The 19,143-nt window shown below is 33.9% G+C and overlaps 1 protein-coding gene across 5 annotated transcripts in view; it reads left to right on the top strand.

Annotated features, from left to right (window-relative positions):
* LRP1B (LDL receptor related protein 1B) overlaps positions 1–19,143 on the top strand; it is a 1,812,874-nt gene that overhangs the window by 1,107,479 nt on the left and 686,252 nt on the right. For all 5 annotated transcript variants that reach the window (XM_044768977.2, XM_070507612.1, XM_070507613.1 and 2 more), the window contains exons 19-20: positions 13,135–13,215; positions 14,354–14,521. In XM_044768977.2, coding sequence (XP_044624912.2) covers positions 13,135–13,215; positions 14,354–14,521 — 249 coding nt within the window. The remainder of the gene's footprint in view (positions 1–13,134; positions 13,216–14,353; positions 14,522–19,143) is intronic.

The following is a 19,143-nucleotide window of genomic DNA, read 5'->3' as shown; positions in this document are numbered from 1 at the left end:
TTACTTCCTTGACCTAACTCAGCATTTCCCAGACTTCTTGCTCGAGGATATGAATCACCAGGTGCTTGTAACTGACAAGATTCCCAGCCTTCTACTCCCCTTCCCCAAAGATCCCCATTCAGGAGGTCATGCATAGAGTCCGGAAATCTGTATTTGGGGAAAAGTACCTCATGTGATTCTTATCCTAAAACAAGACCAGAGAAATTTAAACTCTGTGATTTCAACATTCCCTACAAATTAGAATTTGTTAGGGCTGCTGCAACAAACTGCCACAAACACGATGGCTTAAGACAACAGAAATTTATTCTCTCACTGTTTTGGAGGCTGGAAGTCAAAAATCAAGATATCATCAGCGCCTCCTCCAAAGAGAAACTTTGCTTGTTTTTTCCAGCTTCTGTTGGATCCTGACTCTCCTTGCCTGTGGCAGCATAACTCCAATCTCTTGTCTCCATCTTCCCATGGCCTTCTGCCCTGGCTCTGTCGAATGTCCCTCTCCTTTCTCTTATAAGGACTCAGTCATTGGATTTAGGGCCTGCCTTTAATCCAGGATGCTCTCATCTGGAGATCCTTAACCTAATTACATCTCCAGAGACTCTATTTCTAAAGAAGGTGGCATTCACAGGTACCAGGTTTAGGTTTAGACATATCTTTTCAATACATGCAATTCAACCCATTACACCTGGAGAGCTTTATTGGGCCCTGTACAACCAATTGAATTATAATGGAGGCTCAAGTATAGGTAGTTTTAAAAGGTGTACATATAATTCTAATATGCACCCAGGCTTATGAAACACTCTTCTATTACCTATTATTTAGTTCCCGCCTCCTGCTTACCTTCTTAGCCAGTATCTCTGTTACGTCCCTCCAATCCTCAGATTCTCTTGCTTTTCCATTGTGTCTAGAGCTCTGCGCTACCAGAAGTAATTTGCTGGCTCACCAGCCACTGGGCAATAATAATTCTAACTGCCTCTATGGTGCTGACAGAAATGTAGCTCTTTAAACTTCTGTCAAAGGTAAACATGAATTCTTCAGAGATTTCAACAGCATTGATTTCCTCAGTGGTTTTATACACACACACACACAAATATAAATATCATGAGAATCAAATGAGATAATATATGTAAAATCTAGGTAGTGGTTGGCATCTAGTAGTCATTCAACAAAAATTAGCTAAGATTTGTCTTCTTTTTCCTTCCTTCCAAGTAATTTTCTATTCTTAAATGGGAATATATATGTATATATATTTTTTCCAGCTGAAGTTGAAGTTGGCCCAATTGAAATTATTTTAGAAAATAGCAGCATTTCCAAATCCTTATTTTTATAAATATTAAATTTAGTGTTTTGAAAAATGCCAGATTAAAGTCCTATATTGATCCAGGAAGCATATCACTTCTTCTACGCTGAGTTGGCATTTTGAAAACAAAAAGCTGTGTGCATATGTCGATGTTTGTATCACGAGTTGCTGCTCATTGCTATGATGAGGTCTTTTCTAGAATTTGAGCAGACCCGAAGTGACTGAAGTCGGGGCACTACCTCAGGGTACACTGCCAAGAAGCAGTCAGGATGTAACTTCTGTGAGTCCTTCTGAGGCCACCTCCTTTCCAGAGCCTCAAGTATAGTGTTTTATTGATCTGTTCTTCAAATATTGTGAAATCTCTGAATATTGTCCACATTAGACAAAGTCCAGCATTTTTATCTACTATGTTCTAGATGCTGGGGTCACAAGGGAAGGCAAGAAGGCAAAGTTTCTTCTTTCAGAGAGGGGAAAAGCCCTCAATAAGTACAAACACAAAATAATTAAAAATTGTGACAAGTGCTATGAAAGAAACAAGAAGCCAAACGACACTTCTACTTAATGTGTTATATGTGAATGTTCTAAATATTGCTGCATTCTTTTTAACAAATAATTTATATATATTTTCTGCTTTAACATATATGAATTCTTTTGTGGTAGTACTGGGTCCTTATATGGTACTGAAATTCTGGGTTCAGTGTATCTGCATGATCTAGTCCATTTCTTCACTATTATTCTACAACTATACAAATAGTATGTATTTACATGTTTACCACCAATGGTATATATGTACATTTAGCTTTAAAAACTCAGGTAATATATAAATGCTTATAATAAAATCTAGTTCACACTCTAATGGTGACAACCATTTTTAGCTCTTAGCCATGTTTTCTGTTTACTACCATTTTTTTAGTAAAATATTTACTATTTCTTGATTTCTCAAAATTATACTTGTCTTTTGATTTTCTCTTAAATATAACATATTGCAAGTAAAAATTTTAAATTAAAGCTGTACAAGTAAAGAAAGGTAATTATACAACTTTAAAGAAAGTAATATTATATTGTCAGGATAATGTAATAATTGGTTACCTCATGATTTATTAAAAGCAATTATAAACTATATTGAGAAAATGGGAAAGGGACAGCGTGGAGTACTAAAAGAAAGTAAAATTTCTCATTTTTAATACAGACATTTCAAATGGTATGTAATCAACAAAACAGTAAAATATTGCTTATTGATCAGCTTCATAAATATTCTAGTAAATATTTCTTTGAAAATATTTGCATGTGGAAGAATACATACCAATCATTTGTGATTTCCTTCTGTTATAATAAATATGATATTAATTTTATTTAATTAAGGCATGAGGAAAAGTCTGTATAATATTCTTTTTTGGGAAGCTACATTTTTGCTTTGTGGCTTGGGAAATTATTATTTTTGTGGAATTCCCTTGTGAACACAAGAAAAATATGTATTTTTTATTTGGTCACTGTAAATTTTGACAAATAGATGGATAGAGAAACAGATGTATAGACAGATAGATTGATAGAAGAACAGGTGATATTGATCAAGCTTATTAATTCATTTTTAATATCCTCTGTATCCTTATTTGTATTTTGCTAGTTTAAGGAGAAGTTAAAAAATAAAAGCAAAGCTCTCTGAAATATATTTTCTTTTGTATATAAAATGGAATAATAAAGGGGCTAGCCTCGTAGCATAGTGATTAAGTTCTCAGGCTCAGCTTTGATGGCCCATGGTTCATGGGTTTGGATCCTGGATGCAGACCTACACACTGCTCATCAAGCCATGCTGTTGCGGTGTTCCACATACACAAAATAGAGGAAGACTGGCATGGATGTTAGCTCAGGGACAATCTTCCTCAAGCAAAAAGAGGAAGATTGGTAACAGATGTTAGCTTAGGGGCACTCTTACTCACAAAATATAAAAAAGGCAATAATGAAAACTACCTCATAGTGTTGTCATGGGTGCAATAAAATATTTGGATGCCTAATATTTGTGTTTAGTGGTGAGAGCTAACAAATAAGGGCAAAGTAGCTGATTACTCTCAATATACACTAGAGTACATGTGCAAGCCATCGGGCACGACTAGGATTAGTACCATTGATTTACCCCTGGATTTAACTCCTGTAATTTCCATGGGAATGGGAACTCTTCGCATTGAGTGCACTCTTCTTTTTCTTCCTTCTGTCTATTTAGTGGTTTTTATGTTTTCTATGTCAGGAAACACTTAGAAAAATTTGCTGGTTCTAGTTATGTTTGACATTTTACTCCTAATGACCCTGTGATTTCTCATTTGTAATCAGGGTCTGGCAGTATGGAGCTCAATGACAGTTTGATTGCCTGGTGACTTTTATATCGTTAGTATGTGTGAGGGGAAAAAGAATAAGCAAGAGCGAGGACTTAGAAACCATTTATAATCCTAACTATATCTTGAACCAGTATTAATATAATAATCAAAGTCATCTATTTTTGGAGATATCAAAGAAAGTATAATTCATCTGGAGTGTCACTTGCTCCTTTACCCTGAGTGCTTTGCTTTCTTTGTATATAAAAGAAAAGGCACTTGTCTGGGTAGTCTAATTATAGTCAAGATACCAGAATTGTGAATGGACATCAACCAATCAACCAGAGAGCTAGGAACAAGGACTCCCAAAGCATATTGTTTGCACTAAAAAGTCAACATGTATAAGCAATTTGACAAAAATTATTCTTATTAATAATGAGCTAAATTTTTAAATGGTAAAAATGAAATAGAAAAAAAAGTATCCCAGGTAAGTTGACTTCTTTTTCATACCACTAAAAAGTCTATTCCTTTGCTTACACAGTGCTAAAATTACTAATCCTAGAGTATGAATTAGAATAATAAAACTATAACAAAATGCCACATACCATGTAGTTTTTAAAATTTCTGTAATCTTAAAAGGTTGACATTTAAAATAAAATTTGTTTTATTCTTCTTCTCTTGGAGGATGTATTATTATATGTGAGCACACAGAAAGACTAAAATTTCCTGAAATATAGTCTTAAAATATATAGTAAAATTAATTTACTTGAGATACTGACTTTTTACATATTTTTGGTTTTGATATAAATGATCAATCAATTAATTGTTGTTTATTTCATCTGCCACATTTCATTGGGCACTTCTAATTTACTAAAGTTATTTTCTTTAGTTATTACTTTAATCATTTCTTCAAATGAAAAATCTAAATTCATTCTTTAATTATTAACCTTAGGTTTGAATTGAATGTAGACTTATTTTAGTACTAATTATTTTAATTACCAGGGATATCAATGTTAGATATGAATGTTAGATATGAAAAATCTGAAAACTTTTCTACTGCCCTAAAATGTGTAAAAACAGAAAACGTAACTTTTATCTCTCCTACATTTTTATTCTCACTCACTAGTTCCTTCCCATGAGTATCTATGTATGTTCAATTTTCACCCTCTTTAGATTGTTGCTGAGGTAACAACTGTGGCAATCTTACTCTATTTTGTGTGTGGGATGCCACCACAGCATGGCTTGACAAGTGGTGCTAGGTCTGTGCCTGAGATCCAAACCTGCAAACCCTGGGCTGCCAAAGCAAAGTGAGAAAACTTAACCATTATGCCACTGGATTGGCCTCCAAATTTCACACTCTTAAAAAAGATTACCACCAACATAACTACTTAGCTCTCCTTTGACCCTATATCTGTCATCAGTTATTACAGCAACTTTTACTTTCCTCACAGTCAAATGTCTTGGAAAAGTTGCATAAAATTTATGCATCCATCTTCCACTCAGTCTACTGTAGAATGGAAACTTGTTTTCTGGCCAAATAATTCCATGAAAACTGTCTTTGCTAAGCTCAATAACGAAATTTCTTTCTTTTCTTTTCAATCTGGATAGTGCATTTCCGTTTGTATCTAATGCCACCTGAACAGGCTTCATCCCTGCTCTCTTTCTTCTTGAAACACTTTCTCTTCTTGTCTTCAAGGACAAGATATTTCTTGGTTTCCCTCCTACATTATTTCTGGCTCCTCTCTCTTTGCTTAACCGTCAAATATTCTTTCATTATTTTCTTTGAGAGAGGGAGTAAATTGCTTTCTAAAAAGTTCTGATTCCCCTACTGTTCTTTTTGAGGGAGAGGGAAGTAGATTTTTTGCACCTAATTCAATGTTGTAACATGTTTACAGGTTAATTTAGGTTTTATTCTCTTTGGCATTCTATTGTTTCACTACAGTGTTTCTATATGTTGATTTACTTTTACTTATCTAAACATAGATTGTGGTTCCTGAATCTCAAGTTATGTCTCATAAATTCTGGGAAATTCTAAGAAAGTATCTCTTTGAATACTACCTATCCTCCTTTTCTCTATTACATGTGTTTGGAACTGTTAGTTTAATGTTTGGTTACTTTAGTCTATCCTCCATGATTCTTAATCCCTTCTACATTCTTTTTAATCTTTGAACTGCAACCATGGAGATTTCTTCAGATCTATCTTCCAGTTTAGAAATTCTCTCTTCAGATGTACTAATTTGTGATTTAACTAGTCCATGCAGTTTGTAATTTCAAGACTCTGGTTTTCATTTCTAAATATCCTGTTTGGTTCCTTTTCAAGTCTGCCTTTGTTTTCTCAGAATATCTTTTTACATGGTTTAATTCTTTGCCTTATCTTTTAAACAAATTTGACTTACCTATTTTCTGTGCCTATCACATTTCATTCTATAGTCTCTATCCAATATTTTTTTTAAATATCTAAAGATCTTGTGGATCTAATTCTCCCATTTGTTAGGTCTGCTGAATTTGACAAGATTTTTTTGCTTTTGCTTTTTTGCTTTTTAATTTTTTTGGTAATTTTAAATTTTTAGCTTATCTTCTAAGTGTTTTGGCCCTATGGAAATCTTCTGAGGGCTTCTTAGGGTCACAGTTTCCCCGAGCACCAATCCTCTACAATATTATATGCCCTGAATTAATTTTCACCTTGATTTTTTTAACATGAGATTTCCTGAACTATGGAAAATAGACTTGTGCTACAGTCTCATGTTTATAAATTTTCAGGGGAGACTACATGTATTTTTTTCACTCATAGTCCAGGCTGAGACATCTCTTTGTCCTGGGAAGGGATGTTATCTCATCCATCCTTCCACTGAGGGCTTAGCCTCTGAGGATCTTGGGTCTATGCTGGGATTCACGCCTAGTGTGGAACTAAAGAATTGTCACCTGTCCAATGTTGACATTAAAACCCAAACATCTAGATTACAGATCCAGCATTCTTCTACTGCATTTGCAGGCAAAATTACACACACACACATGCACACAGTAATTATAGTTCACTAACTATTCTAGTTTTCAGCACCCTTTTCTTTCTGGATACTGAAAGTTTATATTAGTTTCTTACACATTCATATATATATTCAAATGTTTGGTTGTTACTTTAGCATTTCTCGTTTGTCTACCATATTGCCAGAACTATTCAATATTTTTTCCTAGCTCTTCTATTATTCTCATTCTACATACACTCTCTTGGCGTTCTTTTTGACTTCCAAGGCTTTGTAATACTCATAATGATCATTTCAAAATCTGTCTCTCAAGCCCATTTGTAGCTCCTAAAATTTCACTACTTTTATCTTATACCCTGTTACAGCCATTCTGAAATTCTTATTTTCTCAAACATTTTATATGCTCTGACTTCTGGGCCTTTAGGAATGACAACTTTCTCGAATATTCTAAAAGCACTTCTTTTCCTCCTGTTTATCGGATTTAATTGAATGTATCATTCATATCAGCTTGTATATCACTTCCTCTGGGGCACAATATCCGAGATTGGATGCTTCTGTTGCATGTTGCAATAACACCTTATACTGCATAAATCATAGCACTTATCAGAGATTTATTCAAATCACTTGTTTAATTATATTACAAATGTTTTTCCTACCAGGTTGCAAGAACTATGAGAAAAAGAGAATGCAGAACATTGTATTCCCAGAGCCTAGCACTATTCCATTCATTCATTCATTCTAGGAGATGTATCTTTATGGCCTAGAACTTTATCTGGTATAAAATTCTCAGTAAAATATTTTGAATGAATAAAATTTTGAAGTAGTTTTCCACTCTATTTTACGGAGTAGGATCCCCGGGTCAGAGATGTTGAACTGCCCATGGCCACACATTAATTAGTGATAAAGCCAGAATTTGAACTCAGGTTTGCCTGCCTGTAAAGTCTGTGTCTTTATACATGACATTATATGTGATATATAAAATGAGGTTTTTATGTAACAACAATGAAAGAGCAGCAAAAGGAAGACAATATGTGGTACACTGTTCTCTTATGATTTTCTCCAAAGTGTATTTACTCTGTTGGATCTTCTGAATTCTGTCCTATATAAGTACACATTCTCAGAAGCCACAACTAGTGTCAGTGTCTAGAAATGTTATATATCTTCTCAGAATATATAGTCCTATAGTCTGTATGATTTTAAAAAGCACTATTTTTCATAACTGTATTTCATTATATATATTAGAGTAGTTAAAATCAGAATTCGAGTTTAGGTGGAAGACATGCACCATAGAAAGAAGAATTAAATTTTTCATTTTTCCCCAAATTTTCCCATGCTATAATTTTTCTAAGGGTCTTGTTATGATCAGCGTGGTATAGTGAAAAAATAACGTATTCTGGAGTCAGTCAGCCTAGTATTCAGATTTTACTCTGACACTTGCTGGTTATGCAATGTATCCTCAGGCAAATTATGCTGTTTTCTTCTGCAGTTGGGATTAGCAATGACAATTGTAAGGCTGTTGTGAAGAGTGTAGGTCATGTATATATGTGAGTAGCCTAGCACCTCGTACTCAATAAATAATAATACTTAATGTAAGTATTATTGTCTCCTTCAGGTTTAGATAACACTTTCTATATTTTTTCCACATACTTAATCATGCAGGTGAAATTCACATATATAGGATGTGAACTACATGCTCTCAAAGAAACTTATGATAGCTGTATTTTGAGACTTCAATAATAAATTACTTAGAAATATTTATTTGGAGGCCAACGAGGAGGAATAAGTAGGAAAATTCTTACGTTAGGGACAGAGAAGAAACATAAATCGGATCCAAAATGTACCTCACTGGGTACTCCTCTAAGCTTTGTGTACCAGATAAATATGAGTACCATACCAACCGTGATTACCCTGGAGAGGGAGAGGAAACTGTTGCCATTTACATAATAGCACACATATAACCTGACAATAAATTTTAAGTGAAAGATATAATAGACAAATTGAGTCTACTACCTGCAACAAAAGAAAAATTTTTAACAGTCCATTAATCCATATTAAATATTCTGTGAGATTGAGGTAACTACAGAAATAAAATATGATTTTCTTTTCCTTGCTGTAATTGTAACCTGATAAAATGTAAGCCACTTTGGTTCATAATTTTTCTCTTTTTCAGAGTTAATCAGGCTATTTTTCCAAGTATCCTGCAGTTTGTGTCTCAAAGAAGATCCAAAGTCAAAGGATATTTATGCAAAGTCAACAAAGAAAAGATTATGTGTAACATTTAAGTCTTTGTCAAATATAAGAACAAGTATCCAGAAACAAACTAAAATATTCAGATACTATTTTCAACTTTTAAATTAATGCCAATGTGGAAGGACAGGGAAAATGTAAAATTTATTTTAAGAGGCATTTATTTTATTTTTTAGGTGAAAAAGTGTATTGTCATTAGAGCTCATTCCTCTATCACCATCTGATACTGGTGACAGGATACTAAGGAATTGTGGATACAGTATTTTCTAACATTAGTAAAAAACATAGGTTCTATATTGTGTTTAAATTTTTTGATGGAAGTCTTTCTAAACTGTACTGCACATTTGACTGCCTTATTAAGCAGAGAAAGCCAAAAATAATTTTTAAATTTTTCTATTTGTTCTTCCATTCCTTTGAAACTCAGTCATTATATTTTATTGGAATGCTATGATAATCCCAGGAGTTATTCAGGTGATAAATCCTATTTTTTGCTATGTTAAATGCTTTCAGGATGTTGTACATTTCCAGATGATGTTTCTTCTGACTTTTTGATCTTTAGGACTTAAAGGACTCGAGAGATCATGTTACAAACCAAAAGTCTGTGACCAGAGAGGCTGTGTGATTTCCCTGAGGTCACACTGCTTTGATAAAGGAACAGAAATGAAATATTAGTAACTTCAATGAATGCCTTTGTTCTTTTTAGTGATCTGTCCTATGCTTCCTTCTAGTTCCCAACTTATGTATATATAATTTGCCTTTTGGTCCTATAAACTAAATCAGACAACAAGGTTGCCAAGAGGAATGATTTAACTATTATGTAAAAAATTATTCAGAAATGAGATGCAATTGTTTAAGAACATATACACATTGTATGCATGTGTGTATGTTGTATTCACTGTGAGCAGAAGGGATAACTTTCATTTTCTTAGATAGTACAGATACACTGAATTTCAGATTATTTATTTTGAAAGTTTTTACCTTTTGGGGGATCATTTCCAGATGTGTTTTTGGCTGATGTTTAGACTTAGAAAGAGGTAGAAAGAATCTTAAAGATCGTGTAGAAAATTTCCCAACCAATGAAGTATCACCAAATATCAGAAGTTTCCAAACACTTGGGGTAATTTATTTTTTCCTAGTAAACCTTGTGATGTTGGTTAATATGCTCCTCAGTCTAGAAGAGAGATTTAAAAATGCAAATTTTCCTATTATAGATGCAAAAACATGTAATGTTATTTTTAAAAATTAGATCTTATCCTATCTTAGAGTCTGCATTTTGTTGTTTACTCATTTTAACCATAACATACACTGATATTTCACTTAGAGTCCCTATTCATGTCTACTGTACAGCTTCTAAACATTAAATACTTATTTATCTAAGGAACAAAACATATTTTTGACAAGATTCATGTTGATTCCTAAAACGTAAACATAAGTTTTATTATTTTGTCAGGTAACAAAAGAAAATTCTCTTTGAAGTGTTGATTAAATTCTGCCTTGGGCATTTTCTCTTTTCTTTTGAGTACTTCCCCTAATATGTCAGAATATTTGTAAGGGTGCTATATGGATAGCTTTTAATGTAGTTTTTTATCTCTATATATCAGTGATTCCACCTTTTTTACTTCTGTCTTTGAATCACGTTTAGGCTCTGATCACATTTTTTGATTTCAAAAAAGTTAAATTTATTATAAAATTTGTATCTCAAGATATGGCTTTGGTAATCATGAAATTTAACAAAGACTTGTTCACTTTTACAATAATTTTCATTCAAATGCCAATACTTCAGATGGATGTATTCAAATGTAAACTTGCATGAAGAAATTGCCTTTTAAGAAGTAAAGAGGCAGGTAATCAAGAATGCCCTATCAACCAGATCTGGTATGAGGCCACCACTTTCCCTACATGTTATTTATGAAATAATATCAATTTATGTTGTTATTTGGATAAGTTATCACTACTAAAGATGACCATCACTTGTGGTCTGTTTACTGGGTATCACTGCTGGTCACCCTGGCTGACTTTCTCTCCTCAGCTCAGCTACATACTAGACAGAGTTCATTGTTTCAGCATTTTAAGAGTGAAGATGAATATTTTAGCCTCTGATTTTAATTTAAAATGTTATTTTGTAATATTATTTCTAAGGGACTATCATGTAAAATTAATTTGCTTGCATTTTACTACTAATTCTAGCCTCTCGTGATTTGCCAAAAACGATGTTAATATAGACTTTTAACTTAAAAATGTCATAATTTTTAAGAGAAAAATAAAAACTATTCTATAGGAATTATAGCAATGCCATTTAAAATTCTTATTTCCTGAAGATACTGTCTTTAATGTGCTTCATTGGTTAAAGTACTAACAAAATGCTCAGTAACATAATTTTGAATGGAACCACAACCTGGAGTACTTTGAAAGTCCTAACTCTTAGAAAGAAATAATCAAGAACAGGCCTGAGAAAGTGTGAAAAAAAGGATTAGGTGAATCTTGGTATGCTCTGCCCTTTAAAAATAAATTAAAGGTTGATAGTGTTACAGAACTTAAAGACAAGATCAAAAATTCTAAATGATTAAAATTTCCAAGATTATAATATGAAATAGTACGTGATATGGGCAAAAATTTGCTAACCAAATACTAAAATGGTGGAAGTATTTTGAGACAAATTTCTAATAAACATAAGGACGTTCTTCTATACGTAATGAAACAGTTTATGACAAATAATTAACCTATAAGCTTAATAGATACTATCAATATGGGTAGAGTAAAGTAACAGTTTAAGTGCATTCATGATACTAAGTAAAAATAAAATAGGAAATGGGCAGTAGAGTGTGATAGAAAGAGTGATGGACGGAGAATTTGATTAACTGAATTCTAAAAACCTGTTTTTCATTAGGGAGATACATGTAACCTTAGGCAAGCCTGACTTTTCTGAGCTTCAGTTTCCTTAGGGCTAAAATGATTGGATATAATCAGTGGTTTTCTTTTTTTTTTAATGCAAAGAAATATATTGCTACTATCTGTATATTTTTCTCAAAATGAAATAATACTCAAAACTCCAAAATTAAAACTATAGATAGATAAAAAATTGTATAGATAAAGAAGAGGTGAGTAGATTTGTCTAAAGGAGTTTGGGCAGCCAAAGTGCAGTCTGCTCAGCCACCTTGGTAGCCCTGAGACAACCTACAGAATACAATTTGAAAGTATTTATGGTCTCTCTTCCATCTGATATAGGCTATGATTCTAAGTTAGTTGTCTTAAAGAGAAAAACAAATATTTACCACAAAATATCATGACTTCAGTTGTCATAGGAATAGTACTAAAGAACAGGGGACACAGATTTATCTCAATATGTCAGTTTCTTCTGTCATTATGTCAATGAACAGATGGAGATTTTTGTTTTCTTCTATATATTTCTATTTTTTAATTTCTACTAAATGAGCTATTGTGTGTGAGGATTTATGATTCCAGGAATATTGTCCTGGGAGCTAAATGGTCTGGTATTGAGCAAATCCTATAAACTAGGTGAATTACTTTCGTCATATATGAAAGAGGAAGAATAAAATTTTCTCCTGGGGAATCTTTTCCTCTGTTAATTCTGGGTTGTATTTTGTTGTTGTTACAGTTATCTAAAGATTAGGAAAGAAGGCCTTTTGATTTAGTTAGGTAAAACTTCTTTTAAAATCTAATTCTTTGCTGTTGTTGATTTTCAGGGAGTTTTGGTGTTTTGTTTTTAAACTCAGAATTCACACTTTCAAAATCTTTGTAATTGTATGATAGCAACTAAACTGATTTTATTGAGTTGGTTTTGTTTGTTTTTTGGTTTTTTGGGTTTTTTTACTTTCAACATGGCGATGCTGACATCCCTCAAGGCAGAGATAGATCTGACTTTCCTACTCTGGCTTTCTATTCAGGAAAGGCCTTTCTCTTTTAAATCACACGCACATTATTTAGCAGCCCTGAAGTGTAGAGCCCCATCCAGCTGTTATTTGCTGAGAAGAGGTTGAGTGTCTTGGTGCAGGGCCTTGACATCTATTCATTTTTCCTGCATTATAATGAACCCAAACAATCCTTCATCTAATGATTCTCCTTGGCTTTCCATCCCTGGAAAGTGCTCATTTAAAAGATATTAAAAGTATGTGTATCCTGGGTCCTCAAGAAGTTGCTGTCACTCTATTTGTTTGTCTAATGTTTCCTCTGTGCCTTTTGTGGAGGATAGGGGTGGAGTTCTGATCATATTAACAAATGAGATACAAATTAAGTCAAGCACAGTCAATAACATCCTTCCATTTGGATGTTTTTATATCTTTCACAGAATTCCCAACTTGTGAGCCACTAAGTCAATTTATATGCAAAAGTGGAAGATGCATTAGCAGCAAATGGCACTGTGACTCTGGCAAGTACCAAATGTTCACTGTACCGCACTGATTTGATTGGGGGCCTGGCTGGCTGTGCTGCTTCACCTCCTTCAGAGGTAGTTTGTAAGAGAAGCTTGCAGAGCCAAGCAAAATGGTTAAGACACGTGATAAGAGGGCAGCTGGCACATCGATGGGGATTAGCGTTAAGGATAATGGAGCTCAATATCTGTCCCATGGGGCTATGAGAGGGATTTGTTTTCAGATACTATGCTGGACATAGTCTAAGTCTACAAATATGTAGTGAAAGAGACAATTGAGGAAATGACCTGGACAATTCAGGTTCCCCAAAGTGTTTATGAAAAATGCTCTATAACCTCAGGATGGAGCAGTTTATAAATTACTATGAAATTATCCAGATGGTCTCAAGTCTGTCACCTTGCTTTTTATGTACAAATAATGTTTTTTCTTATACTCAATTGTATCATTATGCTAAATTATGCCAACTGCAGGTAAATGAATTGTATATAAATCAATGCACTCTCAGCCATCGATTTCAATTTATTTCCACTTCATATTCCTCTCCCTTCCCTCTTGCAACAGTTTTTAATGAAAAAACAAAAATCATTGCTATTGAGAGTGTACAACAATTTCCCAGTATAAATACATAGTTAATAGCCAGTGGGGAAAGGGTACATAGTGGGCCCTCAAGTTGGGGAATGGGGAGGAAGGGACTGAAATGAAGATATAGGTATAAACTGAGGCATAGAGACTGTAGATCTAATAATGTTTCCATAATAATTATATTACCAGCTATATCATTTCATGAAATTCCTACAATTACCATCGTCTCCCACTTCATCATTATTTCATTCTGCATAAATACCTTTAGTTACTGATTAGTCATTTCTGAGTGAAAAAGAAATGCAGCTTCAACATCCAGAGTCAAGGATTTTTTTCTCTTGGTTTAGTAGTTGATGTTAAATGGGAAGTGAAGCAATATAAAAATGCAAATAATTCTCCCACTGTTCATGGAAAACGTTGATCATGGATTTATCAATCCTTTTTCAATCACAAAAGAAAACTCTGCATACTAAGAAGAAATGTTAGATATTTCATTAAAAATAACTTTTTTCCTGGATGGGTTTTCACTACCTTGATGTTGATGCTTCTTTCCAGATGACGACTGTGGGGACGGGAGTGATGAGGTTGGCTGTGTTCACTCTTGCTTTGATAATCAGTTCAGATGTTCCAGTGGCAGATGTATCCCAGGCCATTGGGCCTGTGATGGTGACAACGACTGTGGAGACTTCAGTGATGAAACCCAAATCAATTGTACCAAAGAAGGTGAGTAATTTTGTGAATTAATGAAATCTCATTTTAAATTGATATATAACATTTGGAGTATCTCAGAGTGAATATTATATAAAAAATAAATTGCTCATAAAAATATATCCAAAGTATACACGTGGAACTGTGAAAAAATAATTTGCTCATCTCTTTACTTTCTTTCTTTCCTTCCCTTTCTCTGGTTTCTCACCTTGATACCTCCTTATACTTTGAAACTTTCTTCTGTGGTCTTTGCTTCCTACTTTCATTAGATGCTTTACTTTCTTTAGTTGCTTTAGTTACTACTCCTTTAATCCCCTTCAACTTATAAACTGCCAAACCCAAAATCCATCCCAAAAAGAAAAGAGAAAAGAACAAGAAAGGCATAATTTTCCTTTTATTTCCACACCAAATTTGTTTCCTTAAAGTTTGAAATAATCTCCTATTAAATGGCTGGATATTCCAACTGACTGACTTTCTGAGATGTAAGTTAAGAGAGAAGGTCATGGCCATGGCTCTCAGCCTATCTGTGGACCCTGTTATTTGCTTGGAATACTTTACCAAATTTGATCAGCCATAGGACATGTTAATAAATTAGAAATTATGTTAGAAATATCACAGAAAAAATCACTAGTCTGTCAAACATGCATATAATCAGTAACATTTTTAAGTAGAACTTTTATTTCTGATTAAGAAACTGAAGGGCAGGCCCAGTGGCATAGTGGTTAAGGGTGCCCACTCGGCCTTGGGGCCTGAGGTTCACAGGATCAGATCCTGGGTGCAGGCCTAGCACCACTTGTCAAGCCATGCTGTGGCAGCATCCGGCATAAAATAGAAGAAGATTGGCACAGAAATTAGCTCAGCGACAATCTTCCTCAAGCAAAAAGAGGAAGATTGGCAATGGACATTTGCTGAGGGCCAATCTTCCTCACAAAAAGAAAAAAAGAGAGAAAAAGAAATTGAAAGAACTTCTTTTTCATTCTCTCATTCACTCCACAAATATTTATTAATGACTTTTGATGTGCCCGGCACTGTGCTTGGAACAAAGGATAGATAAAAGGATGAAAAACATGGTCCTTGTTTAGTTTTAAAAATCTAGCATGCAAACAGACAAAAAATAAAGTGATTTATTTAATGTGGTAGGGTGGGAAGAACCATGGACTGTGAGATCATAAGAAAGGAATGATTTTCAAAGTGTTTTCCAAGGAGATATATTTGTCCTCTGCCAATATTTGACAACCTATAAAATATGGTGTTTCAAAAGTATTTTCTGTGACGTGGATTCCATTTGTCTTTCTTTTCTCCCCCTCTGCCCCGCAACTTTAAATACTGGAAACAGTGGCAATTAAAGAAATTACCTACATAATACTAGGTTCTTAAAAGGATAACCCTAGCTTTTTTGTGAATTCCCTAAGTGATTTATTAAAAGACGTGTTTGATGTTGATTTTACCTGTATTACCTGGATTACAAGAGTCATAGCAATGATGCAAATATAGCCAAACAATCACTTATGAACCATGAGGCAATGAAACGCAGGTCCTCATGGCCAATGGTCTTCATGTGATTCACGACTTTACCTGGCAGTGGACATAGAAGCTATAACGAAAATAGGAGATGACTAAGAAATTTTTTGCGACAACGTCTTATAAGGATTAACATGAGCATATTTCAATTCAACTTTGCTTCCAAATCAAGAGAGGAATGAATTATAGATAAAGCTGTTACTTAGTATTATCTGGCTCTTATTCTCCATTATGCAGTAAGTTCCAGTCATCTCTTTCTCTCTTTCTCTCTCTCCCTCTTCTCTTTATTTCATTCTTGTGTCCTTTTCTCACCCAATTTAGTTGATCCACTAGTATATATGAACTGGAACTTTTTGCTTATTGTTAATCTGGCACGGAAAAAGAAAAAGTTTACAAAAATATTTTTCCTTTTCTTCTTTGTATATTTGAAACATTCATCAGTGGTATGGTTGACATTTCATTACTAAATTACACTTTGAATATAATCTGCATTTTTCCCCCACCTCACAGATGTCTTTTTAGGCTCCTCATGAGGTGTACATCTGTGGCCTGCTGGCACTGCCCCATAGTATGCTGTGAAAGATACATTACCCCACAGTTAATTTCCTTTCATCTCAGAAGTCAGATTCCGTCCCTCTCTTCTATGTGCATTCATCTTTAAGTTAAAATGATCATTGCACATTAAGAAGTTTTGGAGAGATTGCTTTAGCCTCATGAGTATCCAGAGTGAGTGGTACCTCCCCTTGTAGGCTCTCTACATAGTTTTTCAGGTTTGGATTATTATAGAATCAGAAGCTATTTAATGTTAACGGCCTTCATCTTTGAGCACTTCAGTTTCACTAATATATTACTGTAAAGGATATACTGTCAATGTGAATGCTATGCATTTTGTATATGATTATGGTAATACACTAAGGAAATGATCCAGATAATATACATGATTCTTGGACATGTTTCAAGAGAAGCATGAGGAGCGCTTCCTGAACTAATTTATATTTATCAGATTATAAATTTTACTAGGATTCCCTAATCAAATAGTCTACTTGGTGAATACAAGTTGCAAGAATCGAGGAAAGGTAACATTCTGGGATGACTTGGGTGCAAGATAATCCAGAATGTTTCAAAGGGCATTTAAATATTTTTATCCATCATTATTTTTATTATGTATTCTGATATGAAAGTTGTAAAATAACCATGACACATAGAATTGTTAAAACTGATCAGGAAAGTCATTTTGCACATGCAGGCTTTGGGAAGCCATTGCCAAGGTAAAGTAGAAATTTGATGCAATTAGTCATATAATCCAGTCCCAAAACCTGCTGCGGAAGAAAGAGCAGGGGATTCTGGCTGGAGTTTCAAGACTGGCTGTCAAAACTGATCAAATCCACCATATAATTGCTCGGCACTTTGCTTTACACTGCCTGGCTAAGCAGAGCATATGGTGCAGTTTCTCTCCACTCAACTTGTTTTCAAAAGGCAGAAGTACTCTTGAATTGACTTTTAATAGTAAAGGAACAGGAAAAACCAGGAAATGGAACATTTCATATATTTAATCTCCATTTCAAAAAATTCCTGAATTTAAGTTCAATGCATATTCTTCGTGAAAGCACTTTCAAAAAAGAATTTCTGTAGTGATGATCATTGTTTTCATCATCAGTATGATTAATATACGGCAACAGTGTTAAAGGATAGTCCTCTTCTAGATTAATATATACTCATCTTCTTTCCTCTTGGTGATGTGCTCTTTTTCCTCTCACCTCCAAACTCCCTTACAAGGCAAAAAGGACAAGGTATCTTTAGAAAGCGCTATGTTTTCACAGAGTCACTGTTGCGTGTGTGTGCGTGTACACATATACACGCACACAGACTACAAGCAAAAATGGAATAAAAAGACAGTCCGCAGCACATTGATTCCTTCCTTTGTTTCAATGCCTGTTTATTATTAATTTAGTTCTGGTTTCTTTTTGATTCTGAATTCTTTGGTTGGTACATTATTTCTACAGTGACCCTTTTGTAAAGCTACTGGGTGAATAGATTTTCTAAGTGGAAAAATAAGTGAGGCTGGACCCTCAAAGAATTTGGTATGAGAGAACTTCCTCCAGAGCCTCAGGCCTGGCTGTTTATTTAAATTCTGAAAGGTTTTGTAGAAAGATGGTTTTATCTGTAAGGACCTCAAGAATAAAGTTAAAATGAGACTTCAGTCTTTTCTCACAAGTCTTTAAGTCTCTGGCTGGAATATTTAAAAAAAGAGAGAGAGAGGCTTTGGATATATGTCTCATCTGTAAAATACCAAATATATAGAATTAATCTTATCTCATTGTTGACAGTTTAATTCATTTGAATTATGTAAACATTCATTCTTACACTCTATTGTGGAATAGTCTCAACTATATTTCCCCCTAGCAATAAAGCATTTCTAAAGTAAACATATGAAAATTATTCAGTATCTTTAGACAGCTATTCCCCCAGATCAATTTTAATTCAGAAATTGTTGTAAAAATTTATACCAAGTAATTTCAGCATGGACTTGATAGAAAAGAGAACAGGTTTTCTCTAGAATAGATTTTGCCTAAATTTTATTATTTCTCCTAAATGCATCTTAAAATCTCTCAAATATTTGGATTTTTCTTTACTTTGAAGGGGCATCTGACCCTGATTTATGATTTTTGGTCTTTAATGCCTTCTGTCTGGCTGTCTGCAAAGGGAATATTTACTGCCGGCTGCATGAAGTGAAAGATCTGGGTGATGCCGGAACATATGTGATCTCTTATTTACATCACAAATATAAATTAAACACAAATTTAAAATTAAGTATGTATTGACCTTCTATTTTGATTTATTATTAATAATCTTTAAACAAACTCCCAAATCCATTGGGCAGATGTGTATAAGATTATTAATATACATGCCTATACATGCTCATATTCTTCTGCTTTAACTGTTTAAATTTGCTTCTGCTTTGGAAACTTCCACTTTCCTTTTTGGCTTTGTTCTCATTCATTCATTCGTTCATCCATTCATTTGCCTCACTAATTTCTTGTTCTCAAATTTGAGAAGGAAACTACAATATTTGATACACGGCGAATGCTCAGTAAATAATTATTGAGTGAAACATT

This window comes from Equus asinus, chromosome 4 (genome assembly GCF_041296235.1).
Source record: "Equus asinus isolate D_3611 breed Donkey chromosome 4, EquAss-T2T_v2, whole genome shotgun sequence".
In the NCBI taxonomy this organism is placed as follows: Eukaryota; Metazoa; Chordata; class Mammalia; order Perissodactyla; family Equidae; genus Equus; species Equus asinus.
Note: the sequence above shows the minus strand (reverse complement) of the source record. Positions and strands in the feature narration are given on the sequence as shown.